Source organism: Lepisosteus platostomus, chromosome 2 (genome assembly GCF_059453375.1).
Source record: "Lepisosteus platostomus isolate fLepPlt1 chromosome 2, fLepPlt1.hap1, whole genome shotgun sequence".
Lineage (NCBI taxonomy): Eukaryota > Metazoa > Chordata > Actinopteri > Semionotiformes > Lepisosteidae > Lepisosteus > Lepisosteus platostomus.
The window spans coordinates 29408596-29428770 of NC_142612.1; the positions used below are offsets into that span (position 1 = coordinate 29408596).

At 39.5% G+C, this 20175-nt stretch overlaps 1 protein-coding gene across 19 annotated transcripts in view; it reads right to left on the bottom strand.

Annotated features, from left to right (window-relative positions):
• LOC148676176 (dedicator of cytokinesis protein 9-like) overlaps nt 1–20175 on the bottom strand; it is a 158807-nt gene that overhangs the window by 32074 nt on the left and 106558 nt on the right. For 10 of the 19 annotated variants that reach the window (XM_088604183.1, XM_088604235.1, XM_088604202.1 and 7 more), the window contains exons 12-31: nt 19502–19714; nt 18786–18908; nt 18346–18428; nt 16991–17113; nt 15855–15934; nt 15553–15740; nt 14991–15056; nt 14747–14839; nt 13769–13892; nt 10675–10796; nt 9929–10015; nt 9548–9637; nt 6547–6662; nt 5466–5535; nt 3877–4002; nt 3438–3509; nt 2777–2923; nt 2490–2573; nt 2144–2255; nt 931–972 (exon numbers count right to left, since the gene is read on the bottom strand). In XM_088604183.1, coding sequence (XP_088460309.1) covers nt 931–972; nt 2144–2255; nt 2490–2573; nt 2777–2923; nt 3438–3509; nt 3877–4002; nt 5466–5535; nt 6547–6662; nt 9548–9637; nt 9929–10015; nt 10675–10796; nt 13769–13892; nt 14747–14839; nt 14991–15056; nt 15553–15740; nt 15855–15934; nt 16991–17113; nt 18346–18428; nt 18786–18908; nt 19502–19714 — 2161 coding nt within the window. The remainder of the gene's footprint in view (nt 1–930; nt 973–2143; nt 2256–2489; nt 2574–2776; nt 2924–3437; nt 3510–3876; nt 4003–5465; nt 5536–6546; nt 6663–9547; nt 9638–9928; nt 10016–10674; nt 10797–13768; nt 13893–14746; nt 14840–14990; nt 15057–15552; nt 15741–15854; nt 15935–16990; nt 17114–18345; nt 18429–18785; nt 18909–19501; nt 19715–20175) is intronic. The other 9 variants (XM_088604287.1, XM_088604306.1, XM_088604278.1 and 6 more) reach the window with 1 other exon arrangement.

Consider the following 20175-nt stretch of genomic DNA (forward strand, 5'->3'; position numbering starts at 1 on the left):
ACAACAACAATATGAAAGTAAAAGTTTCTACAGCTTGTGTGACAATAGCTGTAGCTTTCTGAATTCTTAATAAGATCCTTAAAATTTAAAGTTGAATCTTGTATATTAATAAGTTCAAGTAGGTAGCTGCGTTAGTATGCGTAGGGTGCAAAGAAATAGGTAAAGTTTTATTACATGCTGAAAGGAAAAGAAATCAAGATTTTAAAGATCACGTGTTGGAACACTGTTCAGTATCTCCAAATTAATGCCAAAAGTAAGGACAGTTCCGTTTCCACAGGTCAGGCCTGAGGTGATAATTGCACTTTAATGAAGTTGGTTTTAGGCCAAGTAAAAAGAGCTCTCTCAATCTGATGGTTTGTGCAGCGAACAAGGGGCTAAGAAGATACCAGGCTGAGCTGTTAATGTCAGCACTAGAAATGAAAGATTGCCTAGCCTTTATGCCCAGACACTGTAAGAGACCAGGGATGCTGGTATCCAGAACTGATTTGTCTACATTGAAAGGCCAGTGTAAAAACTGCTGCAGCCAGGCCTTCTGGGATACACACAAAGAGAGGGGGATATTCCCTATTCATACAGAACTCCCGAGTTCCTCCAACCTCCAAAACACTCTGGTGGTACATCTTGAATACAAAAGCCAGTTACAGCACACACTTATGTTTAACTAATTACGATAGTAATTAATACAGACAGTGGTTAAAATGAGGGGAAACCCAGCCCATCATTTTCAGTCATAAAATTATGGCTTGTCTGAATCTTTAAAGAGGGGTCACAAACTGAGCCGAACACAGGCTACATCCACCCCACATTTCCATGGCATTGATTGCTTTACCTTGCTAGAAGGCACATTTTCTTGGCCTGTCATTTCTCATTACCATTATTCAGCACTTTATTCTTTCACCAAACAATGCAAGCATCACACCTCACACCTACCTACTGGAGTATCATGTGACTCCACGTTTGGAGAAAGAAAAGCTAATTTACAAAAGAAAAAAAGGGAACAAAAGTGGAAACAAACACAAAATAAGCTATGGTTATAAGGCTGCTGGAACAAAAGAATTATTAATTTCAGATGTATAAGCTTTATCTGAGACATGTATAAGTTAGCTGTTACACAACTACAATGCAATATGAGATGTCTACAGTTTCTAAAAGCCAAGGCTGCGTCAGCCAGCTGCCATCTACTTCTACCAGCAAGAGGACAGAGGAATAAAATGAAAACAAAGCAGCTTAATTTCGACTATGGCAGCTGTAGAAACACTACTGCAAGTTCCCAGACATTTCAATTTTTCAAACTAAGGAAGGGGGTCAAATACTGAGTTCCTCTCATATGTAAAGAGGATCATTTATCATGACAAAAACCTTTTTAATATTATTGAGGCTTTCTCGTACTGCAATGAGCAGCCTTCACACAGAGGTGGCAGTGCATGTCAACCCTGAAAGAGCAGTCAAGCACAGCAGCCTCTGGTAACCCAATGCTGTTCATCACGGATGGTCTGTTAAGGATGCTCATGCAGACGGCTGATATACAAAGATACACTAGAAAAAAAGACCATTTAGCTTTGGGCCTGCTTATGCCAATACAGTACCGCACTGAACATAACATATTAGCCTGAACAAAACCCCTAATTAAGGTGTACCAGCGCCACAAGGATTTAAGTTTTTGCATGTATTTAATAGCCAAGTAATTTCAGTTGTTTGCAGCTACACCTGTTTTATGATGAAATAAGTTCACCTGGCTGTAAAGTGAAAGAGTGGTCTGGATTTATCTGACAGACTTGCCAGCTCACTCTCAGTGTGGACCACAACACTCTCCATCCTCCTAAGTGAGACTTTTGCCAGGTAAAATTGTTTGGGAAAAACCATCACATTAAATGTAGCCAGATAGGTGAACTGCTTTTGCTACCAAAATTTCTCACGATAATTTTACCACCCTTGTGTTCTGAATACCATCCTAAAAATAGAGAGCTCAATAATCCAAACCTAAAACATTATGGAACTTGCATTTATTATTGTGTTTTTACAAAGGTTTCTTTTCTTAAAGACTTAAAAGAGCATTAATAGTGTACTATGTAATAAAAACCATAATGTGCGCAACTAATTGGTGTGTTATTGGAGAAGAACCCAGCATGCACAGATTCCTTACCTTGGAACCTCTGAATTCTTCCCTTCCCAAATGGCATGGGCAAGTTCAGAGGAACGTAGTGTTCATGGTTACACACCACACGCAGAAACTCAAACTTGAATTCGTAGAGAGTCTACAAAGAATTTTGTTTCAGGGGGAGACTAAAATTACAATGGAAATCAGCACAGGCCATCACCAAAACAATCAAAACAATTCATTAGCAGGAAACAGAAGGTTAACAAAGGAAATGCACCTCCACTCCCCACCCACCCCCCACTGTGAAACAGCCAAAGTGCTTGCACAGTATTACTAGTCAATTTACCAAAAACACAGGGACAAAAAGAATTGTGCAAGTTATGAACGCTACCTTCGGATCTCCCGGAACAAAGCAATTGATGTAGTTGTTAATCTGCTTGAACACAAAGCCTCTGTCCATAAAAGTGAAACAGCGCTGTAATAAAGCAAGACAGACATAATGATACTTAAAACTTTATGACAACTGATAATTTAATCCTTAGCAATTACTTCAGCAAAGTTCCCACATTCAAACATGGATTTAAGGCTTTTTAATGTAACTGCCTTTCTTTGGAACAGTGGAGATACCAGTCAGAGTGAATGAAAACCATAATTAATGTGTCAGGGGCATCCTTCTACCTTGATGAAGACTGCGAGGCTGTGGTTGGCATTCCTTGCTGCATCCAGGTTGTCTTTATATTTCTGAGTAATGTGAGGCATCAGCATGTTGACCAGGGTTTCCACTGTATGATGAAAGGAGGCCGAGAATCGCTGGTTCCTGGACAACTGAGAACAGAGAGTTATGGCACAACCCATCTTTTCCATTGCACGTCTACACTTATTTCAAGGGACCTTGGGGTTGGCTGCCATATTCCTTAACCCTACAGCTACATTAAAGCTGGCAGATCAATGTAAACGCGTAAACGTGAATCTTTCACTTTTTCAATAGTTTGTTTTGCACATTGTTGGAGCAGGAACTGCCTGACTGACTTCATAGTGCTTCTGATTATAGATGTTAGTGCCAAGATTACAAACAACAAGTAGAAATGGTTTACAGTTAACTAACTTTGTGGTTGCGCTTGAGAATCCACTTTATAATTTGGGGCCATTTTGCGGGACGAATGTGGCTGTGTGAAAGTTCAAAGAGCATGGTTACTGATTTAATCATGGCAATCGCAAAAGACTGACGGTTTTCAACAAGCTAATGCTGTAATTCAGTTCATAAATCTTCGTAACCACTCTCGTGTTTTGCGAGAACACATGCTGCCTACATTGGTGCCTCCAGTAGAATACTCCTTACCTTCACTTTAGAGCTTTCAATTAGGTACTGGGCCATAGACTTCACCAGTGCTTCGAAGAAATACCACGAATACTTAAAACAAAAAAATAAAATCAATAAAGGTGCACCACAGCACAAATGCAATTTTATAGCATTATTTGTCATTATCTAGAAATGCCTCTTTTCCATTTTCTTCACTTCAAAACAGATGATATTCTACTCCTTCAAAAGCATACAGCATACAAAAGGAACAGTTGCCATCACCCAAAACGCATTGCTTTGCCCTTTTCCTCAAATGATTTTATTTCCTTCTTTCTAACCTAAGGGAATACCTACAACTCTTTCAAAGTTTCAAAAAAGACAGATTGCCAATGAGCGTACTGTACCTCACTGGCATCTCAATGAGTAGCAGAGAATACTGCACCCTCAAACCCAAGGAAACATGTCAGTGAAGCTGTACCTTAAGTAGTTTGTTGCTTGTGAGAAAGTCAGTTGATGGCTTGAGGATTGCAGTCATTGCTTTGGCCAGTTCCTCATGAACAGTCTTTGTACTGGTGGCTGCGCAAGGTTCAATCTTAAAAACATACTTGAAAAAGTAAAAGAATAATTGTTTAGATCAGTGGTTCTCAAACTTTTTGGACCAAGTACCACCCCTAATCCAACCAAAGCATCCAAGTACCACCTACAAGTCATCATCTCATAGGAACCCCAGAAAATCTCAATGACCAACATGAGCGCTTGTGCACACACACTCACACATACATATAATAAATATTATAATAATAAACTTTGTTTGATATATTAAAATGTGGCTTCTCAAAGTGTTTTACAGGAAAAAAAAAACAACAACAAAAATAAAAAAGCACCATTTCAGTGAGAGGGGTGAGCCTGTTTAGTCGAGCAAAGCAGATATGAATTAATTCGAGCCTTGATACAATTCACAACAGTCTTAACAGATTTTAAATCGTCAGGCATTTTCTTGACGGCAAAGGTCTCGCGGTGGATGTTGCAATGAAACCATTAATTTCTGGAGCAACCTCTCTAATTCGTGCAACTACACCGCTGTGTCGGCTTGTCATTGCTCTAGCACCATCTGTACAAACTCCGACACATTTTATCCAGTCGATGCCATTCTCTTCGATAAATTCATTCAGAAGCTGAAATACGTGCTCTCCTGTAGTTCCTGTTGGTAGCGGCTTACAGAACAGAAAGTCCTCACTCTCAAACTCGTATCTAACGTAAACGAGCAAATTGGCCAAATCGACTACAGACTCATCTAATTGCAGTGAAAAACATCTGCTCATCTTAACGCGCTCTGTCAGCGTACTTTTGATATAATCCTTCATTTCAATAATTCTATGAATGACTGTCTTTCAGGGGGAGCAGCAGGTCGAGCTGTTCAGCAGCTTTTTCTCCACACATAATAGTGTGGGGCTTACCTGCTTTAGCAATCCGCAAGCTTGCATTTTTCCACGTTTCCGTTTTTATTTCAGTGTAATGGGAGAGAAACACAGAGACGCTCTGTGTATTTTTCTCAAATTAACTTAGAACAGTTCTTATATATTTTCTGTTATTTTTCACGGTTTCCTGTGCTCACAAGATTACCAGCGTTTGTAGCACGCATTTCTATGCATTCCTGTGTTTTCAACGTTGGCATCGTTCCAAAATCACGCACATTCTCCTTTATCCCTATTTGCTGGAGATACAGTAGCTTTTTTTGAATACAATTGGTCACTTGCGTCCGTAGCACGCATTCCTATAGAGTGGTATAGAATTACAGAGTATCTCTTGGGTCCACTGAAGTATTAGCGCGCACTGTATCGTAGTACGTAGGCTGCGTATTCGACACGTATACAAATACAAAATATGAAAACCCGTCCCGATTTTTTCTGCGTACACAACACAGTTCCAGGGTCATTTGGCGTACCACCTGGCGGCACGCCACGTACCACTGCAGGTACGCGTACCACAGTTTGAGAACCACTGGTTTAGATCATCTGAGCAAGACTTTCACTTTTTTCACGAATTTGTAACAGCAGCACCATTTACCTTTACATAGGATCGCAGATAGTGTTCCAATCCTTCCTCATGGCACTGGGAGACGATATGAATCATTACTCTGGAAATAAAGCAAACCCATAGCACAGGAGTCAACTGAAGTGTGGCTCTGGAAAGTTTAAAATCTAGTGTTCTAAAGTTAAAAACTGTCAGCACTTAAAGCACTTCAAAGTAACAATCTACTGGGCTTTTCTACCACCTTTTTCAAGCAAAACATCTTTTCACCAACGGTAATCCTAAATTTGATTGTGTTTTCAGGAGGTCAGGTAACTGCCAGTTGTTACACTAAATAAGGGTAATTTCCAAAGTTTATTTAGTCTTTAAATTTAATTTAAAAGGTTTTCAAATGTTTGCTCCTTTGCGGGTTGCTGTGACGAAAATTTTTTTTTCCCCCCAATACGGAAGAGAAAACTGGAAATGAACTGACTGGACACCTGAATCTTTAGGAAAAAAAAACATTACTAATTCACTACAGTATACAAATAGTCATTCATGAAACTATCCCATACTTAATTACATAAATTAAGTATAAATTTGCCACATCAATGTTTATTGAAAGCCAATTCAGCCTAGCATTTAGTAGTAAAGATTTTAGATAAATCGAACGAGTTCAGACAAATAGTTCTGTAATTTCATACATAGGCCAGGACTTACTGGAAGTCACAATTTAAGTAATCTTAACTACTCATAACCAAGAGGAATCAGTGCTCAATACACCCCATGAAGATATGACTGCTGGTAAATACAGTTGAATAAACCGCCTAATGCAAAGAGAATTAGTGAGTTGTTCCCTATACTTTTCTTGCTGTTAAAGGAACTGTGTCATGTTAAAATGCACACCCTTGACACAGGATGGAGAAATGTGAGACATTTCATTTCTATAAGCTGGTAGGGGAGGTTCTCATTGTGATACAGCAGGAGACGGAATGCATGCAAACAGCTAAAGATCTCAGCAGAAACAACAAAAGGAAAATGTGGTATTAGTGGTTCATTTGTAGCATGCTGGAGGCCCAGGCTTGATTCCCATCAACGCATTGTATCCTCTTCTGGTTCTTAAGGCTGTATCACTCGCCTGGTGACATTGACAGCGACGTCCTCCTGCGTGGCTCTCGTCAGCACTCGAAACAGTTGGTTCAGGATGGTTGGCAGGAATCGGACCATGACGTGGCCTTCCATGGCATGTAAACTCTGCATAGAAAGATAGGGTGTTGTACAACACAGTCCAACAGGAGTTCAGTGAACTAGCAAAAAAACCATTCAGAAAGTTCTAACAGTAAATCAAAAAAATAATATATACATAGTAAGTAAAACACCATTGCTGTGCAAACATTCTTTCTACTTTAAGTTAAAAGGCATATATCTGAGTTATTGGATTGATGGGTCTCTTGGTTCTTCCACCAAGGTTCTTATTCAACAGCGTAACTGCAAACAAAATTTCATGTTTCTAAAGTACAGTTGCACAGCTGACACAGTCCAATAGATTTTATAAGCGTCTTTAAATTATCAGATGAAAACCTTATGCCCATAATCACATTAGGATCCCAGGTCGAACGAAAATCTGAAGACACTGTGACTCATGAGGACCAGAGTTTTGCTCTACTGCCTGGCTTTGAGGAAATGAGTTATGACAGGATCATGTCAGCATTGCACGGCCTCAAGTGCTGTGGTTTCCAAACCTGGTCCCAGTGGAGCCCAACTGGTTATTGACCTAAACAAAGACTTCATTGCAAGATTATCGTTTTCAATTGTTTATTTCAGCCCTATTTCAAAAATCTTCTCTCACTTCAACTTAAAAAGCTGAATGGAACTGGTCATTATTGTCCATCCTGTACCAATGATTATGTTTCAGAACTCCTCTAATTCAGGTGGCTCAGCCCACATGTAATTAACTTGATCTCTTCAGAAGGAAAAAGAAAACCTCAGTGCTGGAGTGTTTGGTATATTGTCATTCTTACCAGTCTCTGCTCATCATTAATTGATCACTTTATTAAGAGCTGTCTGGACAGAAACAAAGGAGTAAACTCCTACTAAACTAGCTGAAGATAGATTGTATAAAGCATGCACAGAGTTATTCAGACAACACACTCAAACTGATTTTTAAACCAAGGACTGAGTGCGGAAACAAGAAAATCAATAAAAGTAATCAGCTAGGTTGGAAAGAAAGGGTCTTTAGAGCACCATGAGTCCCAGCACACATTCCCTTTGTAATGGGAGATTATTTTTATCTTTTACAGATAGCTGACAAGACAAATAACAAATGTAGAACCAAAGAACCAACAGAGAACAGAACAAACTAGCCAGAGGGCTACTAGGACACAATACAGTATATTACTACACTTAAGGCATTGTCAGTCAGTTGTTTGAACAAATGCAAATGAAAGAGGATCTTTCTAGTACGATATATTATTAAAAAGAAATCAGCTCACAGACGAGCAATTTACAGCAAAGGTATTGATAAAACTTTCAGTAAATGTTTCAAATGCTTGCCAGCCCTGTTTTCCATTGTTAAGCAATGTAAGCTGGAAGACAAATAAGATTAAATCGCAAAGCTTTTGCAAAATGCCAGCAGTAACAATGATGTCATGTACAGTATAGCTTTCAAGTTGCAACAGCTCAGAGAAAAGAACACGTTCTCAACATCCTGCTTCAGCACATGGGATGGCACTTGTGTGGAGACCCCGCCAGCCGGGGGAGGTCAGACACAGGTCCGCATGCCTGCCGGTGAGCCGGCTGAAAGCCCTTGTGAGTGACAATGCAAAACGGGCAGAGGGCACAGGAGCATGACTTGAATATTCCAACAACACTGCAAGGGCAGTTTGATCAAGCCGGTGACATTTGCTTTCACTTCATATCTCTTTAACTCAGCAAAACTGCAATATTGGAACCATAAGCATTACATGACATTGATTTGTTTGCTGTATAAATCAATGAATGCCTTTTCTTTTACCTTAACTCTTTGATATGGGGCGCCTCTGTTACTTGTGCCATTTATTTTAATCCCCCAAAGAAATGTACTATGGTTCTCAACTAAGGAAATTAAATCAGCTAAGAGTTTAGGCTTCCCTATGTGACTTATGTTTTCCCCACTGAAATGATGAAGATCATAATGTTATGGAAACAGTACTGAGAACAACACTAGAATAATAACAAAACAATGGTATTTCAAGATACAACTAGCATGGATTTAGAAAAAGGAACTGGCTTACAAACATATCATTTTAAGGGTCATAACCCATATATGGGTTGACAGGTCAGGCCAGCCAGAATAATTGATTAGATTCTTGGTGAAAGGTTTATGGTGTACTGTATCACATGGGTATACTTTATACTGTGTTTGATATATAAAGAGTGTGCACAATGGAGTGTTAAAGCATACAGATTAATAGGAACACCTAGGGTGGAGTAGGGCTTGAGACAGATCTATTTTAGTCCCATTGCTCTTTCCTAGAATGAGCTCTAAAACCAGAACAAAGGAGACGGAGACTTCAGGTATCTGAAATCCACAGGGGTACAGATAGGGTTAATCCAGCCAACAATTTCACACTCTGTAGGGAAACCATGGCCTCTGCTGCAATTGGAAAATAAAGGTAAATCCATTTAGGACATGATTTTTACCAGAGGGTGTGTTGAGGGTATATGGGACAGGCTTCCCAGCCAGGTGGTTAAGGTAAAAAAAAAACAGATTCTCTAAGCTCACACATTTCAGACAAGGAAGACGGGTTACACACAATAACAGACCATTTAGCCCTCCTTAGGTCCTGATGAACATCATAATAATTTATTGATTATGACTGAATTTAAGCAGACTTGTCAATACTGCCACCTTCAGTGAAGTTTCGGATTCCGCAGAGGACAAGTTGTACTATTGTGGAAATTCAGGTTGCCCAGAACATGGAATTAATTTTCAACGCTCAGAAGTTTATGGTGCAGGTATCTCTTGTATCCAGGGAGATTATGCCATTGTGTTCATGCTGGCTCTGTCCAGGGTGTGCTGCCATGAGGGAATAATGGCCCCTGTCCTTCCAACTCCTACCCCCCAGAAAAGGTGGATTGGAACCCTTTCATTGCCTCACCTTCAGGTATTTGACCAGCTCTCCCCCAGAAGCCTGGTTAACAGACTGTGCACTCTGACAGTGATGGAAAAAATTGTGCAGATGTTGATCCTAGAGACATGAAAAGAACAATTAGTGAGAACAGATGTCTGTGGAGACAGGCCTTGGAAGTGTCGCAAAATGAACAAGCTGTGCAGTTGGTCCTATTGAAAGAGTCTGCATACAGTCTTTAGAAACTGAATATTATTATTGACCCAATTATTGTTTATTTGACATCATCCTGTTACACAAACGCAGGACAATGTTTACTATGCTCTTTAGCACTTGATAAAAATGCCTACAACAAAGGAGTTTAGCCTGACGACAGAGAACTGCACAGAATTTGTTTCCAGTGACACTGACCTGAGTGTAGACTGTGGAGACCAGGTGGGTGGCAATTTTGAACAAAGGTTTTCCTCCGTCAACCCATTTAACTTCAGGACCTGAATGCTATGTGGTGCACACACACACACAAAAAACAAAATAAAAAAAATCTTCAAACATCGCCAGCCAGAATTGTTAGCAAGCCTGTTAGATTTTTCTAACTTAGGGTGTTGAAAAACAATGGGAAAAAAGGTAATGGGTAAGAATTTACAGTAAGGTAATAAGGCCTTAATTTAATAGTAAGCCTTAATTAAATCCAAAAACTTCACCTCCCTATAGGAGGCAAATTCCACACCCAGAATTTGATGACCACTTTCCACTGCTCTCACGTAAGAAGCCTCTGGCAAACACAGCTGCCAAAGAGTGACATGTAAAATTTATGATTGCCAGGTGGCAAAAGTTTGATTTAATCCAAGCTTTAGCAAGCATGCAGAATAGCAGAAAGGCTCCATTTAACGTGCTGATCTGACATATTGGAAACAAAGGTTCAATGTTGGTAGTTTAAGTTGTGATTATGATGTTTGAATATTGTAGAGCTTAACACATTGCAAACAGACACACATAGCTTTGAAATTAAGCAAATGGAGGTAAACACTTAAAAACAATGTATTGCAGCTCTGCTTTTTACAGATACGAACACATTCAATTCTTAAGCATTTTTAAATTCTGCAGCTCCGGCTTCACACACTCAAAATTCTTAAGGGTGAAAAGGACATTGATATTACCTTCCCTATTCCAGCCTCTTGACAGCTGAGGTATCCGGCTGGAAGAGTAGCAGAGACTAGAATCTGCTGCTCATTCATAATCACCCTGCCATCTTTCAGCAGTGGAAGCCACCCAAACCCGACTGCAAGCAAGGAAATAACAGCTTATCAACAGCAAGTCTTCCAAATACATTTACGCACCAACACGAAAGGAACAGCAATGTCCTGCTTCACAAAAACAAAAAATAAAAATCAACAACTTGGCACAGGCTTCCATTACATTGTATACAACCCCTATTCTTCTCACCCACCATAGACTAAACAGCAGAAGAATTAACAGTCTAACAGACAGCCAGGTCTGAGCAAACTGACTGCTACAGTAAGATGATAACTCAGACATTTTCAAAAAACAAAACAGCAAATTTGAAAACGAGTAACTCATGTATTCATTTTCATTTTCCTTTGAATATTTAAAGAATTAAAGTGGTTTACAATATAAAAAAAGGAAGGAGGTATGTAGGGTGTGTCAATGCCTGTAACCAAAACATCCAATAATATAGATAACATAATGAAATCCTGTAAATTACAGAAATCAACAGGAAAAGAAGAATAATCAATTTTTGCCACATTTTTCACGTCTTACTGTACGTCAAATTTGTTCTTTTGATCAGGGCATGGTTCACATTAACAGCTCTTTCTTGGGAAGAGCAGACTGTCAGTAACCAACCTTTGTGTGCCTTTTTTTCTAGGGCAGGGCACCTCCAACCCACACCTCCAATCTCATCTCATTGATTGTAACACCTGACTCCAATTAGTTTTTGGAGAAGTCATTAGCCTAGAGGCTCATATATTTTTTCCCAACTTAGACTGTGACTGTTTAAACGATATGTTCAGAAGAAGTACAATTGTTTGTGTGTTATTATTAGTTTAAGCAGACTGTATACAGTATATCTATTATTGTGAAGATCAGACCACATTTTTATGAGTAATTAATGCAGAAATCCAGGTAATTCCAAAGGGTTAACATTTATAGTGTACAGTATACTGTATAGTGATCTTTCAGACCAAAGCTTACCCGAGTGATAGAAACCCAACCAATATAAAAGGGATATACAAAAAGCAGAGACTCCAGCTTCCTCTGTTTGCGGACAGTTTCATGGTACAACCACAGAGCCATAGCTTGCAGAATACGTACTGGATATATGGATTAAGTAGACGTCCGAAATCTAAAGTAAAATGATTGAGTTTTGTAATATGAACATAAAAACTTGGCATTTGGTCCATCTAGCTTGTTTGGATGTATGCAGCTAATTGATCTAAGTCTCTCATCCAGGAGTTTCTTCAAAGAGGTATCAAGTCAGGGTATCAGCTTCAGCAGTATAACTGTGTACCTTGTTCCGTATTCTTCCATACTGTGTTCTCAGGACATTTTGTACTGAAAAAGTATCCTGAAATCTTATGTCTCTGTCTTTTCAGTCAGAGAGAAAAACAGTCAGGACCTGGCAATGTGTGCAGTAGCATCGCAACTGCAAGAAGTTGACTGGAATCTGCCCTCTTGTCCCCTTATACCAGAATAACTGTGCTCCTGTAAATACTGCTTATAAAGGACTTGGCAGAGACCGATAATGTGTGGGGAAGTGTAGGAGAGGCAGCATATGGAAACTAGTGGTTTTTGGAGAATATAAAAGAAACATGTTAAAATTGCAAACCATTTCTTTAAAATATTTAAAGAAATAACACTCTTGGTATTGTGGTCTATTGGGTTCTTTCTTCCCGCGTGCTGGAAGAACGGTGCTTTTCCCCACACGCAAGAGACTCATTGCTAAGATAAATCTCTCATGCCACCTGCCAGTGATTTTCAAGGAGGGTCTTGGTTCATTACACCTGCTTTACAACCGTACAGACCTCCACTGTACGGCTAGAACGCCTTTGTAAATACCATGTGCATATTATTACCATCATTACTTACATCTGCCTACATCATTTTTACATACAGTACATTATTATGCAAATTAGCACATTTGGGAAGCGTATTTTCACTTTTTCATTAAGTGGCTGCACATGCGCGCTAGTCTTTCGGATTCATCACATTTCATTACGCCAAACCCCTTATCTTGGGATTACACATTGCAGGTCAAATTAGAAATAACCATGAAATAGGCCTTAAATGAGTAAAATGGGCTCCTAATGACGAACCTTTCTGACGATTTTCTTACTCTACCAGAATATTTTGTGCGAAGAGTTTTTTTAATGATCCTTTACCTTCTAAAACTCAGCCGAAAGGGTTTTGATTGCTTAAAATTCAAACTCGCCTCAAAGAAAAACTAAATTAATTGATACGGTCTGCTACGTCAACTGTGATACAGTACTCTGCAAAGCCTAGTCAATTCCCCTTCAGACTGTCCCCTAGGAAACAGATTACTGTATATTTCTGTCCATTATTCGTATTGACAACTCACTCAGGCCACTAAAAATGAAAAAGGAAATCAATACAAAGGTTATATTATTTCATATGGGTGAAGGAATAAAAATGAATGGACAGGTAATTACATTTGTATTGTAATGAAGAGTAGCGGGAGGTCTGCATTCATAAAAGGCAACGACTATCCAGTGGCCACATCTAATCAATATCCTGTACCTCATCCTGTACCTTCAATATCCTGTACCTCATGGTATACCAAAGCACTCTGCAAACAACTGTTGTAAAGAATGACAAAGCCAAGGTTAGGTGATTTAAAATCGTAATAAGCCAATAAAAAAGGATTTTCACCTCTCTCTAATGAATTATGGGCTAGGTCTATTAGGCCACAACCACAGCAAGGGAACCTGCAGCCCAGAAGGCCTCTATCGACATTAATAGCTAATGCATAAAGACATTGTAAACTTTAACTGATGGATTTGAAGTGCTGTATTACATTGCTGAAATAAAAACACAAACGATTTAGAAGTTACGTAAGATCATAACTGCAGTTTCATGGATGACTGCTCATGTCTATAAAGATGAAACATTTTGTCAGTAATGTTCACCAACACGACAATGAACATTTGTAAAAGCAGGGGTACAGTATCTGCTTGATGTCTACCAATTTTTAGCAGAGCTAAAGCCTTGACTAACCTTGAGTCTCAATCACATCCTTCTTTTTCGTGCTGCCTTTGCTGGTGCTGTCACAGCTCACATGGTAGAATGTGAAGAGCAGGTGGTGTTTTTCGTGGAGCTGGGTGGGGAGCTCGATTTTAATCTTGGGTGGGAAAAAAAGAAGCAGAAATTGATGTTTGCAGGCATCCAAAAATTTGCAGGTCACAGAACAAGAAAGAAAGACCAGATGAATGAGGAATTTAGACTACAGTATATTTTGACTGTGGACTAAAACTGATGTTCATGAGTCTTCAGACTTATCGGGCCGAAGCTTATCTCCATTTCCATAGCTTTCCCCTGAGATACTCCCAGCAATGCAGGCTGAACTGGAGCAACTTAGGTAAAGGGTAGAACTGCAGTGTTCACAGTAAGCACAAAACCCCACAACCCTTTCAGGTTTGAATCCAGACCCCTGACCCCTACTCTATTCTGCACCAACAGCTAGTCTACACATTCCAGACAAGATAACAGCAAACAGCCTCCCTCACCAAAAAGAAAATAAAATAAAATTCTGGAACCTCTTCCGTTGCACTTTTCCAGGTTTACTCTTCAGAATGGCTCTATGGACTTCACAAGACCAAGTTACCAATGTAGCTTGGTACAGACATAGACATGACCACATCATCACCATTTTGTGCTTGTTGTTTTGCTGCACTTTTTGTTTGTTCTCACTTGCTTTAACATTGTGAGGTTTATAGATATAAAACTAATAGATCCAACTAAGTTTAGTAAACAGTTTGTCTATTATACTGTAAAGACATTGTTGTTGGAACCGTCAACTGACACCATATTTAATTCTCAACACTAAAGCACATTTTTATCACTTTAAATCACTGAAAGTAACGTACATTGACCATGCCACTTTGTTATGTCTTAGAAAAGCCATTTGAAGAAAAACTATCATAACCATATGCCACCAGTTTATTAAACAGGTTGCTGACAAAACCTGTGACTTACCTCATCATAAAACTCTGGGTTTTGTTGGTGGTGCAAAACTGCAGCAAATATGTTTTTCACAAACAAGGGCCCTCCCGGTCTGTTGTAGATGCACTGAAGAGTGATAGAAAAATGTCATTTTTTTTATTTTCCTGGAGGCTACTGTCTTGGGCTTCTCAATCATTTAAAACAAGTTCAAGCATCTCCTAATCTCATTACTCCACTGGCTTGTCTTTCCTGTTCGTTGTTCAAGCGCTGAACTAACCTTCAGGGGTTGAGTGTCTTCCTCGTCAGAATCCTTAAACTCGATGCAGACAGCGATGTTTCTCGCCTGGGAAGAGAAGCGACCCGGTTATAACTGCTGAAGGAAAATGATTTTAATCCTACCGTAGTGATCTACTGAGCTGCTGGTGGGGATGGATGAGGATATTAACAAAGCAGAACAAAAAGCTGTATACCATAACAATGTGGATTTCTTCTTAAGAATCTGGAGCTCTGAATTTTAAAATGTCACCTCACAGCTACAGTTAGCTCTGTGAGAGGGGTGACTCCATGCAACATTCTCTGCGAAATGCCTGTTGGAGTAAAACGCCTGCATGCAGAATAATGCAACTCACGCACGTCTCTGCAATTAAGGCAAGTATTTACAAATGACATCTCGTGAATATGCTGAAAAACTGGCACTGCAATATTGACATGTAACAACACGAAATTCCTTGATTATCTACATGCCATTACACTCCTTCTAAATTGTAAACTCATCTTTTTTTTCTGCTTGGCAGTTTGTATTTTGGCCAAATGTTTTCCCGCCTCCCTCGGTGATTCACCTTTGCAAAAGACTTCTGGCTGTCGTACTTCAAGTGCTTGGGATAAACGTAGAGGTGGTTGTTGTACGTGGTGAAAGGCTGGGAACATTTTGCGATGCAGGGAACAAACTCCTCCACTTCAAAGAAAACATTTGCCTTCCCATTGTTCTCGAACGGCTTCACAGGAATGTACGATGAGGTAACACCATCTAAAATCAACAGCACAAAAAAATAACACTGAGAGGAAGGATAAGAGAAAGCTGCTGCTTCTTCATAAGTGAGTCAGAAATGTTTTTAATAGGAACTGGAATTGGAAAACTTACTTGTTATGTCTGGGGCCACACTGTCAATGGTTATGTCAAGGTTTCCTAAGATGACAGGCAGCTTGGACATCTTTTCTGGCCTGTGGCAACAAATACATAAGCACCAGCTGCTTACAGTATGATCTTTTCTTTCAGAAGTAATGCAAAACAGAGAACTGGCTCCTGACTCCTGGAAATTGTAACAGAAGACTTTAGATGTTTAGAGAGAGAAATACTGAATATGGAGAAATGGAGCTAGGGTTTCACAGTGGAAACACTCATTTTCTCAAAACTAGGAAATATCATTCTGTGTAAGGGACAAGTAAGCTGACATCTTGAGGAATCCAACATTCTCATTCTAGTGAAAGACCATGATTGCTCAGCTACAATACTTAAGTGTATCAGATTCTTGTCAACTGAAAGACAATTATAAAACCTGTATTGATCTTGTCTTAAAGGACTGGAGGGCTTCTTCTGCTTAGGTCCTGTAGGTTGTGACACTTGCATGTATAACCCTTGTTATCTGTCCCTGCATTTTCATATGCAGGTCAGGACGTTCTGCACTAAAGGGGGCTATAGCACCTTATGACTGTGTCTGAACACACTACACCTGCAAAGACTAATCCTTGCCTTCAAAGCTCACTTCAGCTTGCCAAAGTAACATCAAATTCTTGTTTGCATTTAATCCAGCCATTTATATAAAGTCCTCCAGCTTATTTCTTGTTCTGGTTGACCAGGCACTATCGTGGTTAAACAGCATCTTCATTGTTTTACACTGACATACCAAGGCAAGAAAAAAAAAGACACCATTGCTTTTAACCACACAAAACTATTAGGTGTGTTTTAACACCCTGTTGCAAGAAGTGTCCTGGTTTAACAAATGTCTTCTGTCTAATAAACTGATGGGACAGACATGATCTGCCTTAGCTATTCTGCTAATCAGCCTCCTTGAAAACTTAGAATACCACAGATGTTTATCCACTAAACCAGTAATCTTACAAAATTGCGATTCTAGACTTTGAATTTTTGTATTTTGCAAATGATCACTATTTTCTAAACAGGGTTAAATTTCCAAAAACAGACACAAAACACTAAACACCTCACTGCATGTTCATTTGAGCAAGAAATAGATTTATAGTAGTTTAAGAAAAACTAACTTTCTAAAATCTGCAAGCAGTTTAAGCATGTCTTCATTTGAAAGCTTGTTGCTGTCCTGCCTATAGATGGCAGAAAATCTGGAACTTTTGTCAAGAGTCCCTGATGCATCCTTGAACACAGACCTGCAAAAGAAAAGAAACTGAATTTTAATCTAAAAAGCACAAGGAAAATTCCACAGCAGTGTTTTATTTTTTTGACAGATGACAACAATTATGTGTTCTAAAGCTTAGTTCTTCATATTATTGTTTTTCCATAGGGTTAAGAGCTTTCCATTCTTTCTTAGTATTTCAGTCTCTAAAGCCCTCTTTAAAATGCAGCCCTGTGGACGGCCAAGCTGCATTCAGGAGCATTTCCAGCTTTTCAAACATCAAACTAACAAGATTCATTTTATAATCTAAAGAAAACCTGCATCTCAGATTCCTGCTCTCTGATGTATGGAGACCTGATGTATTATAACCAGGAAACCCCAGTAAAGTTGGACTGGATAGTTTTCCCCTCAGTGCCTCTGTGGCCCTGAAATACACACAAGCCTTACATCAATCTCATCACTCATTTCTGAATTTAATCTGCCAGTTGCACCTAAGTTTGTGTTTGCTTGGGTTTGCGCTGGTTGTTGCTCATTTGAATATTAGGCCTGTGCTCTGGAAACCCAGCAGCTCCATATCTCTTAAATGAAGTGCCATAAGACACTAATGAGGACTTCTACAAGATCTGGATTATTTTGCTCTTTAAAAACTTATGATCTGGGCCAATGCAGTTATATTGCATCTTCACTGCATGATGCAGACAGGTAATGCCTGCAACAGTAATGACACTCCTATAAATACAATGTTACATACTCCTATAAATACAGTGTTACATGGCAATTTTCAAGTCAAAGATCCAAGGGCAACTTGAATCAAATTAGTCAGGATAGTCACATCACTCAAAGCTGTTTATATGTCAGAAGGCTTGTTACCAATATAAGGTTACCTGTACGAGCGTTATTCTAATGAATCACAACAGAGCATTTCAATCAGAAATAATGACAAAGGAAACATTTCTGGGCCTTGATATTTAAGCTCACAATGTAGTTTTTTTGGCTAATCTTTAACCTTGGGATTACTTTTGCTAAGGCTTTTGAGAATCATCCTGCTGAGCTTGTTTGACGACGGCTGTCCTGTTCCCGCTTTATGTCCAGTCACCTTGGTAAAAAATCAATTTTAACCTCAAAGAGATTTCTAAAAAGAATCAAAGCCAATTAAAACAGCCCTGTCCCTGAGAAATTCCAGGGTTACGGTTCTGCTTTCTCAAAAGCCCTCTACTCGCAGATGTCTACTGACAGCGATTACAAACTTGCATGAATATTCCTTACCTAGCTGCCCAAGCAAATGGCATCCTGTACTGTCCCAGTCTGCTGCAAGCTACTTTGGCATTTTTAAGAACCTTCTGAGCAGCCTGACAGAAAAGAACACAAGCACTGAGTGGATCCAGAGTTTTGAAGGACATTCAAATTTGAAAGTTGAGCATATCATCAAATTATCTTTTCCATAACTGATCCTTCATTGCGACCTCCTAAAACTGAATCAAATCCACATTTTAAATTGGAATAAATCACAGTAATGCGTATCTCCTGAAGTGGGAATCGGTCAAAGACATAAGAATTTTAATAACAATAAAACATTTAAGAATCATGCATTCAATAAAATAAAATGTCTTTGTGTATCCCATGGATAAGGAACAGATGCTTTTATTTGTCCACTTAACATAATGGGTTACAGCACGTTTCAAAATTTGCTGTGCACAGTCAAGTACCTTAGCTGAGTCAGAGCTCTTCATGTACGGCTCGGCACAATGCGTGATGCCTCCTTGAAGTACTTTCTCTATTCGAGCCACAAGGAATATATCAGGATGAGGGCATGTCACTGAGAATATTCCCTACAGGCGCAAAACACGACACAAAAAACATTCAGCCACAAAAAGACCCGTTTCTTTCATTTTATTGCTCCCAGTGGATTCAGAAAGAAAAGCCGAAATGACCCTACTAAATAGCAAGTGGCACTAAATAGCAAGAAAAAGAAAATCAACCTGCACATATCCATTCCAGGTCTTATACTGTACATTCATTCAAAGATCTGGAAACACAGAATACAAGCACTCCTTTCTGAATGATTGCTAGGATGCGCCAAGAAGCAGGCTGGATGGCTGCAAATTGCTTTCATTTCCGCAGATCAGACAGTAAAAAGGAATGCTTTTAATGATGAAGAAACTAGATTATTTAGAGCAGGGAAATCAAAGCCAACTGTACATCACGTTATATCGGCTTTCTACAAAGCACCAAGCCCGTGCTTCAGGCTTGCATATTAACATGAAAAGGTCCAGAATGGCAGCAGGCCAAGCAGTTAAAGGCTTCTATCTGTTAATTGCAAGATGATAGGCGACTTCCTGTGGAAGCCATCAATGATGTTTGAATTAAATGATGAACAGGCAGCACACAATAGGAGACAGTACCAGACTGTACGTTACCTCACCTGTTTGGGGTACTGTAGCATGCTCTCTGCGAGCCCATTAAACATTCTTTGAGGTCCCAAAACTGCCTCCCCTCCCCCATTCATGTACTGTGAACTTGGATTGGATATCATGTGTCTCACAGAAGGATGGTTCAGATCCACATGGAAGTCTGCAGAGATCTTCCGACTGTTTTGGACATCAAAAAGTGACAGGGTGACAAAGAAGGGTTCCACCTGAGGAGCAAAAAAACAGAAAAGAATTGCTTAGAGAACAAAAAAGCTCACAATCAAATACCAGCCACCAGCAATTACAAACACGATGCTTCCGGTTTACTAAAACATGAAGAAAATGGACACCGGCTATTGTCAGGCAATCATCTGACAGGGGCAAAGAAAACAAAATGAAAAGAAGTCCTGCAGGGCTATCTCATGAATTATTCCAGTGTTCCAGGTTAACTGGAGGCTACATTGGAGTTGTAGTTTAGTATTAGAATTATTGTGATCAGCTATTTCACCATGCAACTCAAAACTGCCAACTCACTGAAGATAACCAGCTGTGGGCCTGGCCAGTACCTAGATGGGAGATCTCCTGGAAAAGCTAAGGTTGCTATTGGAAGAGGTGTTAGTGAGATCACTTACCCTGCAGTCTGTGTAGTTCCTTAAAGCCCCTGTATAGTGATGGGGACACAATACCG